This window comes from Melanaphis sacchari, unplaced genomic scaffold (assembly GCF_002803265.2).
Source record: "Melanaphis sacchari strain LSU unplaced genomic scaffold, SCAv2.0 Contig85_pilon_pilon, whole genome shotgun sequence".
Taxonomy (NCBI): Eukaryota; Metazoa; Arthropoda; class Insecta; order Hemiptera; family Aphididae; genus Melanaphis; species Melanaphis sacchari.
In genome coordinates, this window is record NW_020271605.1 from 903,916 (window position 1) to 916,176 (window position 12,261).

Here is a 12,261-nt window from a genome sequence, read left to right on the forward strand (position 1 = left end):
CACTAATAATAGTTTTGTTAATCCACACAAAATGATCGTTCACTTAGTGTAAAACCATTTTCGCATCAATGAGAATAAAAATTATATTTTTAGGTACTTGAGAATGTTTTACAATTTTTTAGCTATTAAATAAATGTTTACAATCTAATATGGATATTTTGGAGTTCAGCAGAGTGAGAAAATCATCACCTGAACATAAACATAATTACCTACATTAAATGAAAAATGTAACAAATTAAAATCCCTTAATTTCTCTAACAATGATGTTGGAGAAATTTGGCCACCTTATACAAATAAATAATATGTATCATAAATGTATGGTGCACGTAAAATACTTGAGCTGGTCTCGTTTAATCGGTCGGAGGCCGCAGCATGTCAAGTTTGGTTGTGTGGCGGCGGCGAGTGGCGACAGCGGGACAATACTATACCACCACACCGGACCGTTACTTCCGCACTAAATGCTGGCGTCATGTTTATAAAATATAATTTTGCAGGGGAGCGCCGGTCTTTACCTAAACCCATTTAATTTATTATCGACGTCTTTGTTGCAGTTGTTATTGTACAAAAATCGCGTACAGGCGTCAGGCGCCAACAATTTAACATGTAGACACGGCACGTTGGTTCCATTGTGAAAATTGAACGACAAATAATAATATTATCGTCTATTCTGAATTCACGTATAAATCGTCATAATGTATATTAAAAACATTGTATTAATACTACGATGATGATTGAACAGCGGTAAACATTAATGATTATCGAACCGATTGTTCTAAAGTCGAATTCGGTTTCCAAATACTGCAACAGGAAACTGCAACTGCAGATGCAGAACGGGGGTCGACAAATCGACCGCGTGGTCGATATGTGCAGGATGCACTAGAAGTGCATAGGTACTATATGCGCTTGTACTATGAACACATATACCGCCGTTCTCTTTCGGACGACTCCCGGGAGCATACGGGCGTGCACAAATTATTTATATTTTATTCTACGAGTCGCACATTGTACACCCGGGTTGGTGGGCGGATAATCGGGGTACCCATGAGAAAAGAGTGCGGACAACGTGCATCACGTCGTACCTACCTATACGTCATTTAATATTGTTGTCATACTCGCGTATCGCTGTATATTATCTGAAATACCTACAATATAATAATATAATACCCGCGTCGGTGGCGAGGAAAAAAAGGGAAAATCGGACTGGACCGTACAGGCGCCAGACGGCTGCTCCCACCCGCCACGTCTGCGAGAGGTACGAGCGTCGCGCGTAGTACCTATAATAGTACCTATGGTATACCGATACCCGTATACCTGCAGCGCCGCCGATACGACGTGTAGTTGTACATACTTCGGTCTCGCGCGTGCGTACGAAACTAGTCCGTTCTCGTTACCGCGACTGCAGTGAGGAAGAGAATTTATCGCCGGCGACACGTTTCGTCCGCGATATACGCTCGTCGTGGCGACCCGCAGTATTCAACCGTATGAGATCGCTGATCAGACGTTCACGCGACGGCTGCGGTGGACAACAAGCGCGACCACTGTCCCACGGACTCACACGCAGCCGTGTCGTCGTACTGGCACAACTACACTGCGCTGTCCAAAAACCGTAGCGCGCGCCAGCTCGTCGGCCGAGCGTATAACGGCCGGTAAAAGTTTCGTCGTTACCAGTGGCCGCGGTTTGAAATCAAACGATCCGCGGGCAGGCACGTCCCCGAAAACGACGGCGCGGTACACCTGCTGAGACGCAAAATCTGGCAACGGCGCAGCACACGCATCGTTTGGGAACCGTAACAAATGCGCGTGTAACACTCCGTTACAGCGTTGCCGCGGTTCGCTCCGGAACGTATCCGTCCGAACGGCCGCCACCGTCCGCCGTTGGATTCTAATCAATGATGCGCGTTTTCCTTTCTCTCTTCCCCCCGAACAACAATAATAACAATAAATAAATAATATAATAAGTGAACACTTACTGTTGTCCACTTGTCCGGTGTTGACTCTGGTCGTCGAATATTTGCCGTGCGTGTGCGTGGTTTGTTACGTTTCACGCTCCCGTGCAATGGAGGTGGACGAGTTTGATTCGGGCCGCTCGTCGTCGACGATTTCGTCGATAAACAGCCTCTTTTCGTTTACCAGCCCGGCTGTTAAGAAACTGTTGGGCTGGAAGCAGGGCGACGAAGAGGAGAAATGGGCCGAAAAAGCCGTCGATGCGCTCGTCAAGAAATTAAAGAAAACCAAAGGCGCTATCGAGGAGTTGGAAAAAGCGCTCAGCTGTCCGGGACAGCCGAGCAAGTGCGTCACCATACCCAGAAGTCTCGACGGACGACTGCAGGTACAATTTCATACTACTGTCAAACCTCTTATTTATGTCAAATACCTATATCTTGGTAATGTACATGTATTGTGTTTTGTTTCGTTCAGGTGTCGCATCGTAAGAGTTTACCACACGTCATATACTGCCGTGTATGGCGATGGCCAGATCTCCAAACCCACCATGAGCTTAAGCCACTTGACCATTGTCAATTTCCATTCTCTACTCAAAACAAACAAAAAGATGTTTGTATTAATCCTTATCACTACAAACGTGTTGAAAGTCCTGGTAAGTCAATCTCAATTTGAGTAACATTATTATACTAGTATAGACATTAACAGACATATTAAGCAGTGTTAAATGATGTTTTCTAAGAAAACATTGTATTTAATTATATTTTTTTCAATATCTTCTCCAAATACAGTACCTATAATGTCGACAGTAATTTTTTATTTTAACTACTTAGTTGATACGTTTATCATTATCATTGTCACATTTACAAGCAGTTTTTGCATTGATGTTACAATAGATTTTAAATTTAAATATTTTATATTCATTTATTACCAAATTGAAAGCGATGACGTCAACTGATGATCATATTTGTACAATTTTAGTTGGTATACTTATGTAACGATGTACATGTTACTGACACATCATTTATACCACACTCTGCGATTTTTGCTTAGGTCAGAAGAACACAGAAATGTAGAGTATGAGATTAATATAGCTAATCAGTCAAGTTTAGTTTGTGAAATAGGGACAATAGTCATCCCTATATTTTTAAGTAACATATTTAATTTGATTTACTATAGGTATAATAACCTATCTTATAGATAAATCATAATTTATTCAAACATTTTAACTCATACTCTGCTACACCTGTGATCTTCAAAATACTATTCTCAAGAACAGGGTTACTCAGGTGATAGTGTACTATATAATTATATTAATAATTAGTCATGAATAAACCTTGTAATATGTTGCTATAATATCATTTCTATTGTGTTAGTTTATTAATGCAGGTCATAAGTTTCTAGGATCTGTAAAATTTAACTTAGAAAACTTAATTTGTATCTATTCAACAATCTGGTCCTTAAGACTGATTTGTGTAGTGAAAAGAGCTAACCTACTACTCCTTAACTGGATAGAATTAGATTTAAATATCAACAGCCACTTAGTTTTAATAAACGGGTAGGTGTGTTGCACTTATTTAAAATTATTTTAAATTAACAAGCACAATATTTGATTTATTTCTCTTTTCAAATTATAATATTTACTTTTTAGTACTACCTCCTGTATTGGTACCCAGACAAAGTCAACTACCCCCTATGATGTTCCGTCAAATGCCGGAAAATCTTCAGTATAATAATTATAATCAAGGACCCAATTCTCCATCATCAAGTCCTCCACCAAACAGTCCTTTTCAGGGCAGCACAATGTCAGGTAAGTACACTTTTTAACAAATTAAAATTAAATCTTGAATTAATAATATACTTTTATTTAAAATGTTCTTAGAATTAGGAAGTTCTCCTGGGCCTGACGAAAAAGCTATGAGTCCGGCATCTGGAACTCAAGTCTTGTACCAGGTAAAATATAACAAATACTTAAAATTAAATTTATTAATAAATAACTTAACTAAAAATTGTTTATCCATCAGGAACAAGCTAGTTGGGCAAGCATAGCATATTATGAATTAAATAGTAGAGTTGGAGAACTTTTTCATTGTCAATCTCCTGTTGTAGTTGTAGATGGTTTCACTAATCCAAGTAATAATTTAAATCGATTTTGTCTGGGACAACTTTCCAATGTTAATCGAAATCAAACAATTGAAAACACAAGGCGACATATTGGAAGAGGTAACATATAATATAATATATAAATATACACCCAATATAAAAGTATCAGATTAGTGGTAATTTATTTTATATTTCACTTGTTGATTTATGATAAAATGAATAAAATTTTTTACTTGAATAAATACTCAATATTTATACCTACATGATGGATGCAGAATTAAAAATATATTTAAAAAATAATAATTTAAAATAAATAATGATTATTAAAGATATTTAATATCTATAGAATTAAGAATTCAATAAGTGATTACCCTAAAGCAGCTGTTTAAATAGTCTATTGAATTGAATATCTTTAACTTTGAAAGCAATGATAAATTATTATGTTCAATTGGGCTAATTAAACTGCCTATATATAGTTGGTAATAAAAAAATACATTATAAGCTTGGTTTCTGTTATTTTTCTAAGTGTTGTTTCATGCTTAGTAGTTCATTATACACAATTCAATTTAGAAATATGTATTTTGGTATCATCAAATTACATAAAATGTAAACTGAAACTGCAATTTTAATAAGCTATTTAAATATAAAATCTAAAAAATAGGAATTATTAGATATCACTTTCCAAAATTAAAATATAACAATATTAATGAATACATATAGCTTACTGTTTTAAAATAAATGAAAGTATTTTATTAACACCTTTAAATGTAATATTACAATAATTATAATTTTTTGTATAAAAAAATTATATTTTTATAATTATTTCAAATTTAAAAAAAGAGAGAAGATAAATTTTGTCATGTAGAATAGAAATAGAGTATAGACTATTCGTTGAGTAAGTCGCTATAATAGATATGTTAAATTTAATTCAATGATAAATGATTACATGCAAATAACGGTTCTGAGTAGAGATGATTTGTTAGTCTACTGTAGGGTGTTTCATAAAGTGCACAATTTTTGAACATGAAATAAATTAACCAAAATCATAAACAAATTCAAACTTTTTATTTCATTATACTTAATAAACATTTCGATTTAATGCTTAAAAGTTATATCCACTTCCACTATTTCTGCAGGCCATCATTTCCAGGACTCATATTCATACTTTCTTGCACTACTGCAATGTTTGGCTTTGTACAAATTGTACAGTTTTGACCTGGACTTTTTTGTGTTTCAACTGAATCAGTTCAAATTTTCGTACTAACCTCAGAATTTTTGATTCAGTAGGAGCTTCCACAAGTCCAAAAGTTATGCAAAGTTTACAGGCAGTCACAGCTGAGTACTAGCCTTTTTTGTAATTGATTTTCAGTATGAGTATATGTGATGATGATGGTTTCTGAATCTGGGTGATAATAGATGACACCCTTTTTTATAAAAATATTATTAAGCATTAGTTATTATAAAATTGTATTTTACTATTAGTAATGTAATATTAAAAATAAACAATAGTATAAAATTAATCTAAACATTATAAAATATAATAATATGTGTAAAAGTTTCAAATTGGCTTGAAAAATATTTTTAAATTACAACAAAAGACCTAAAATTGTTATTCTTCATTTAAATATATTTTTATCCACATTAGAATTTCATGAACAATGTAAACAGTTAAATACCTTTTTAAACCTATTTTTATTTTATTTAGGCATTCAATTACATTATATCGGAGGAGAAGTATATGCAGAATGTTTATCAGACTCCGCAGTGTTTGTACAGTCACGTAACTGCAATCACCATCATAATTTTCATCCATTAACTGTGTGTAAAATACCAGCTGGATGTTCTTTACGTATTTTCAATAATCAACAATTTGCAACATTACTCACAGAATCTGTAAATTCTGGTTATGAAGCGGTATTTGAACTCACTAAAATGTGCACAATTAGGTAAATACTAAATAATTTATTGCTGATAATAATTTTGTATCATAAAATTTAAATTAATTTATCTATTTAGGATGTCATTTGTGAAGGGCTGGGGTGCAGAGTATCATCGACAAGATGTTACCAGCACACCTTGTTGGATTGAAATACATTTAAATGGACCATTACAATGGTTAGACAAAGTTTTGTGTGCCATGGGATCACCTCACAATGCAATATCATCTGTTTCATAGGCCAGCATGCTTAATACACTTATTTTTCTAGTATCAAGGTGTCATTTTTATTTTTGTTTTAACTAAATCGTCATTATGACTTAAACTCACAAAAGTTGTGCACAAAATTAGTAAAATAATTTTGCTACAAAATGCTAGGTATTTTTATATTAAATAAAACTTGTGAAATTTAACTTTTTGTAAATTTACTTTTATTTTGCTGTACTATATGTTTGGTGCTCGCTATTCTTTTTACTATATATGTATATTTTTTTTTTGTTAAAGACCATTTATTTATTGTTTTTTTATCCTAAATATTTAAAAAATAAAAAAATTAAAGCTTTTTTTTTTAGAGAAAAGTAATATTTTTGAAACTTGAAAGATGTAAAACATATTTTCTTCTAAAACTTATTTGACATGTTAGTTTTGTATAATATGGTGTATTATGCTCTCTAATCAAATATATTTATTTATTTATGCATTATTGTTAGCAACTTAATAATCTTATTAAGAGGGTGCAATAGTATAAAAACTAATTTTACACCTTCCAAGTATACACAAAAAATTATAGAGTATAATTTTATCTAAATCTATTAAAAATAAAATTTTTGATATTTATATTAATTAGTTAATTAATTTTAAGGATAAAATGTGAAAATATTTAAAATTCATCATCAAACACAGGTTGATTGAAATGGGATATCAACAATCTGGTTTTTTGTGAATTTAGATAAAAATTTTCCTCCATAATTTTTATTGAAGATCATTTTTATTTTCTCTTATAAAACTGTATTCTTTTGAAAAGCTTAAAACATATTTTTCTGTAAAAAAAAAAAAAAGTTATTGTGTATTTTTTAAGTGGTGCATGATTTTTTTCTGTTGCTTTTATTTCATGTTTGTTGAACTATAATATATAAAATAATTACTATTTTTTTCTAGTTAAAATTGTCGGCTATTTTTTTTTTTAACCTATATTGCACACTGTAAATTACATACAAATTATAAGTCATAGTGTTCAAATTTTGTTAAAATTATTTTAGTAAATTATTTTTGCTCATTCAAAATGTTCATTTTAATTAATCTATAATTTATTAAATTAATAATGGTATGCTACTTACAATGACAGTAAACTATATACAGGGTGTTTTATGATGTTTTTCTTTGTTTCTTGTTTTTAAATAATCAGGCAACAATGTCACTGTAGTTTGTCTTAATCAGAAGAGCATAAAAACAATCTGTAAGTTAATAATTTTATAAAGTCGTTATTATTTTATAGTAGGCGTGCAATATGAGAATATTATGTAAGGTGTATATTTAAATTGTTGAATTTTTAAATAAGAGTGTTCAATGTTCCCGACACATTCAGTAATGTAATATTTATGTTTGGTTTATTGATTATTATATTGTAAATTTTTTTTTTTGTAGTTGTATTAATTTTTCCTAAACGTTTTAGTTTATTGTCTACAAATATACATAAATATATTATATCGATCTTATTTTTTAAATATTTTGAATACTATGAATAATAGTTTTTTTGTGAAAAAAATATATTTTGCTAGAAAGACAATATTATTTCTTGATGATTATTTTTTTTATCCCTCACACTTCAAATTAAATCGTGAATAATTATTAATTATTAATCACCTGACTTAATCTATTTTGCACCGCTTGGTAAACAATTCAAAAACGCATATATTTTTACCCTCGAAACCGTTGCACTACATTTAATTACACTTCAACAACGCGCGGAGTGTCTCGTCCAAAATCCATCGACGATGGTGTTACTTTTTAATCACTCAATGTCAAGTCAATGAGACGAGTCAAGTGTCGGATGTCACGATTAATTTCTGGTCGTTGTTTTTTTATGGCATCGTTCGACTTGCAGACGGTCATTGTCTCGGCAGCGGATTGCAATCCACCCCGGACGATCCATTTGCACATGATAGGATTCCACGTGCGGCAATGGTGATAGCCGTACTATTGTTTCTGGACCTGATGACGTCCGCGACCGCCGTCGGAATGACGTCGTTGGCCGACGCGGTCGCTGCCCAAAACAACGGCAGTAGGTACGTGACCGAGTTGTTCGATTGTCTGGCGAACGTGACTCGAACGTACTTCGACCGACGGACCATTTACATTTACTTCCGACAGTCGAACACAACAGAGTACGCTGCCGCAGTGGACGCATTCGCCATGGCCGTGCAGAGCCCCAAAATGATAGTGCCCTATTCGTCGTTTACCACGCAAGATACCCCGCTGCAGCAGCAGACGAGGGGCGGTGTGTTCGCGTTCCTGGCCGAAGACAAGTTGTACAGGCAACTGCTGAACACCAAGCAGCGAAGTCACTTCGTGATAGTGTGGACGAGGCAGATACCCATGTACAACGTCCGGCGCACATTCAAAGAATTCTGGGGCGTGGGTAGGCAAATAAACGTGGTCGGGCTGGTCCGGATGGACGGCGGTGGCGTGAACGCGTACACGTACAGGCCGTTCTCCAATTACGGGTGCAACAAGCTGGGCCGGCCGTTCCTGTTGGACCGTTGGGTGGACGGGCGGTTCAAGGTGGGCGTCGACCTGTTCTCCAGCAAGCCGAAGATCGGCAACATGCTCGGCTGTCCGCTCCGGTGCGCCGGCAACGAGCAACCGCCGGACACGGTGTTGCGGCCCGTCGGCGGCACGCCGCAGCAGCCGCTGTGGACCACGTTCGGCGTCGGCGGCAAGGTACTGGAGATCGTGGCCAAGCAAATGAACTTCACGCCGGTCATCATGTCACCGAAAGGCGACGTGTCGGAGATGTACAGCTGGTACAACAGCGCCGAAGTGTTGGACAACATAACGGCTATGCTGGACTCGGAGGAAGCCGACTTGGCGTTCGGCTGGTATTCGTACGCCACGCACAACAGCGCGTACAGCACCAACACGGAACTGGCTCGGACTACGAGCATCGACTGTCTGGGATGGGCCGTTCCGTACCGGGCGGGCCCGCCACCGCAGCCCTGGACCAATTACGTTTATGAGTTCGACAAAATTGGATGGTTGTTCATCGGCTCTATGTTCGTAATTGTTGTCGGTAATTATCAATTATGCAGTAATTATTTTCAATACCTATAATTATGAGGTATTATTTAGATCTGTCGACACCCGTACAGAGTAGGTTTTAAGTTTGTGAGACGTCTGTCGAAAAACTATCGCGCCTTCAAAGACGCCACACTTAGCAACTAAAAGTTTAAGTAACACTTAACAGCAAGTGGTATTTAATGTTTGGATAAACTATTATTACGTAAAGCCTTAAAGGGTTTTGTATGTAGCTTCAAACAACATTTATTAAGACATTTTTGAGCGTGCCTACCAACTTATATTATTAATTACCAATGTATTTTGTTTTATTTGAATTTCAAAGTACATAACTAAGTTGGAACTTTGGAAGTATCTTTCCTTTAAATCAAACGAATAATTTTCATCCTATTAATGTAATATATTATTTATTGCGGAACAATTAAAAATTTGCGTATCTATACTTGAAAATACGTAACACAGCCATGTATACTGTTTAGGTAATATAATTGCATAATATCACAGTCGTGAATTCGGATGTTAGAAGAGGGGGTGGGCTAAAATTATAAATAGAACCATTTCTAGAAAGAAGCTTAACTAGCTAAATTGATGTGCACAAAATGGGGGATTCCTCAGAAATTTTATGTACAAAGAATAAAGTTCGGAAGAAAATATTTTGATGAAGTAGATCGATATTATATTATTACATTATATAATTCAATGTATAAAAATATATTTGAATAGCACATGTTTGCTAATCAGCTATAGATTGAAAAATCAATAAACCAATAATTTCTTTTCATCGGGACCTGTGAACTGTAAACAACACAAAGTTACAATCGAACGACAATAAATAATAAATAACAAATTGCACCATTGCACTACATTAATATTGGCGTGTATAATCATTATCATTGCAGGCGTGTTCCACTTCTTTCGGAAGCTGAAAAAGCTGCAAAACGTGGATTCGGTAGTGTTTTTCGTGTACCACACGGCCATCGACCAGCCGCTGGGCGTGCGGCCCGTATGGTGCAGCCTCCGAGCGTTCATGGTGCACTGGCTGTGGTATTGCATGGTCATCAACGTGGCGTACAAAGCGTCGCTTGGTAGCTTCATGACGGTACCCGCGCACGGTGCAGAATTCACCCGGATGGAGGAGATACTGGACTCGGAACTGATCACGATGGCCACGCCACGGTCGATGCAAATAATGAACGCGACGACGGCCACCACGCGGATGTCGCGGACGTTTATGAAGCGGCTTCAGCTGCTACCGCCCACCAACTTCGAGCGGATCATCGACCGGCTGGTGGTGAAGCGCGACATCGCCCTGTTCGAAGTCAAACGGTTCATGTACTACTATTCCATACCCCAAGCCAAGCGCATCAAGGTCAAGATACCCATACGGTTTCTGCCCGGCTGTCTGTTGCGCACGCACACCACGCAGATCATGTTCAACGGCGGCTCGTATCTCATCGACCCCGTCAACGCCGTGCTCAGCACGCTCTTCGAGACCGGCATCGTCGACCACTGGATCACGCACCTGGGTTCCAACAAGGTGCTGCCGTTAGATAAGATCCGCGGCCGGGTACTCAAGCTGGTCCGACTCAAGGAAGCGTTCCTGTTCCTGTTGTTCAGCTACGCCGTCGCGTCCGCCGTGCTCGTGGTCGAGATCTGCTGGTCTGCGAGACTGCACCGCCGGCTATTATCGCGGCTTATCCTGCAGCGGACGTGTCCGGTCCGATCCCGCACGGTGGTCAAAAATCACAACTAGTATAAATAGCAGCACGTAGGCAGAAGAATAGTAGGTAGTATTTTTCAGACGTAGTAGCCACGTTTTCAAATTATATTTGTTCGCTTGCTAGTTATTATGTCACCGAATTATACTGTACACAATTATATTGTTATAACCAATAATGTTTTTATAAACCATGCATTTCACATTTAACAACATTCAAAAATGTTTTAACTGTCAAATTCCCGCGTTCAAATTTTGACCTAAAAGATGGTAGGTACACATTTTTTCGAAAATATTGCAATTAATAATTATTATATCATTAGTCTTTAATTATTGTGTAATAATATTTATTATTTATATCATATTATATTAACTTATGAAGTTATATATTATGTAACTTAAAGTTTAATAAAATCTTTCTGTAAATATCGTACAATAGTAAAAATAGTACAATAAATAAATAATATTAGTGCATATAATAAAATTCATAGTAATAAAAAATACATAAAAGTTATTACGAATAATGTTTTTAAATTATGACGAAATGTTATGTACTTATGTATCGTTTAAGTAAGTAATTTCGTCCTAATTGAAACTTTAATGTCTATAAAAAATATTTATTACAACAAAATAGTTTGCAACTTTTTTTGATTTTGATGAATTTTATCAAAATTCTAAATTTAAATACATAAAAAAAAAAAATGTGCATGTATTTTAAATATTTTTGTAAAAAAATAAGAATAATTTTTGTGAGATCTTACATTAAATTTTCAAGAATGTTGACTAGGCAAATAATTTTTTATTGATATTAACAAAAAAAAAAAAAAATTGAAAATTTCTCATAGGTAGGTACTCCAAGAACTAAAATATTTAAAAATAAGTTTTTTAAAAAACTTAAATAATACGCTTTAAATAAAATGCATTATGTAAATCTAAAGTAATCAGATTTTTCTTTATTAAAAAATGTTATTAATTCGTAGTTTTAAATTTCTATATTCGGACCTACTAATATTCGTATTTCGTAGCTATTCATTATTCGGAGTAACCATTTTTCGTTGCATCAACTTTATTCGACTATCACATTCGGAGAAACTGATATTCGGAGTAGTACAAGTAGTACTATATTCTGATCGATCACCTTTCATGGTAATTGCGTTATCTCGTATTAATTTAACCCATAGAATACCTACATATTATTACTCTGTGATTTTATCTTATATTTTTCTTATCAATTTTTTCATTTTCATGTATCTAAATTCCAAATTATAAT

The 12,261-nt window shown here is 35.2% G+C and overlaps 2 protein-coding genes across 2 annotated transcripts; both read left to right on the forward strand.

The window, feature by feature from the left end:
• Positions 1 to 1,358: 1,358 nt before the first annotated feature.
• LOC112602275 (protein mothers against dpp-like) lies at positions 1,359 to 6,459 on the forward strand. The gene is made up of 7 exons (XM_025350263.1): positions 1,359 to 2,329; positions 2,419 to 2,596; positions 3,593 to 3,751; positions 3,824 to 3,894; positions 3,966 to 4,164; positions 5,750 to 5,990; positions 6,061 to 6,459. The coding sequence occupies exons 1-7, from the start codon at positions 2,057 to 2,059 to the stop codon at positions 6,218 to 6,220; spliced, it is 1,281 nt and encodes a 426-aa protein (XP_025206048.1). The 5' UTR covers positions 1,359 to 2,056; the 3' UTR covers positions 6,221 to 6,459.
• Positions 6,460 to 7,844: 1,385 nt separating this feature from the next.
• On the forward strand, positions 7,845 to 11,260 carry LOC112602294. Its single transcript, XM_025350294.1, has 2 exons — positions 7,845 to 9,269; positions 10,174 to 11,260. Exons 1-2 carry the CDS (start codon positions 8,162 to 8,164, stop codon positions 11,025 to 11,027), a joined length of 1,962 nt encoding a protein of 653 aa, XP_025206079.1. The 5' UTR covers positions 7,845 to 8,161; the 3' UTR covers positions 11,028 to 11,260.
• Positions 11,261 to 12,261: the final 1,001 nt, after the last annotated feature.

Coding starts and splice junctions, on each gene's coding strand:
- LOC112602275 (XM_025350263.1), top strand. CDS start 2,057: ATGGAGGTGGACGAGTTTGATTCGGGCCGCTCGTCGTCGACGATTTCG. Junction 4,165..5,749: donor AAGGCGACATATTGGAAGAG/GTAACATATAAT, acceptor TATTTTATTTAG/GCATTCAATTACATTATATC. Junction 5,991..6,060: donor ACTAAAATGTGCACAATTAG/GTAAATACTAAA, acceptor TTATCTATTTAG/GATGTCATTTGTGAAGGGCT.
- LOC112602294 (XM_025350294.1), top strand. CDS start 8,162: ATGGTGATAGCCGTACTATTGTTTCTGGACCTGATGACGTCCGCGACC. Junction 9,270..10,173: donor TATGTTCGTAATTGTTGTCG/GTAATTATCAAT, acceptor TTATCATTGCAG/GCGTGTTCCACTTCTTTCGG.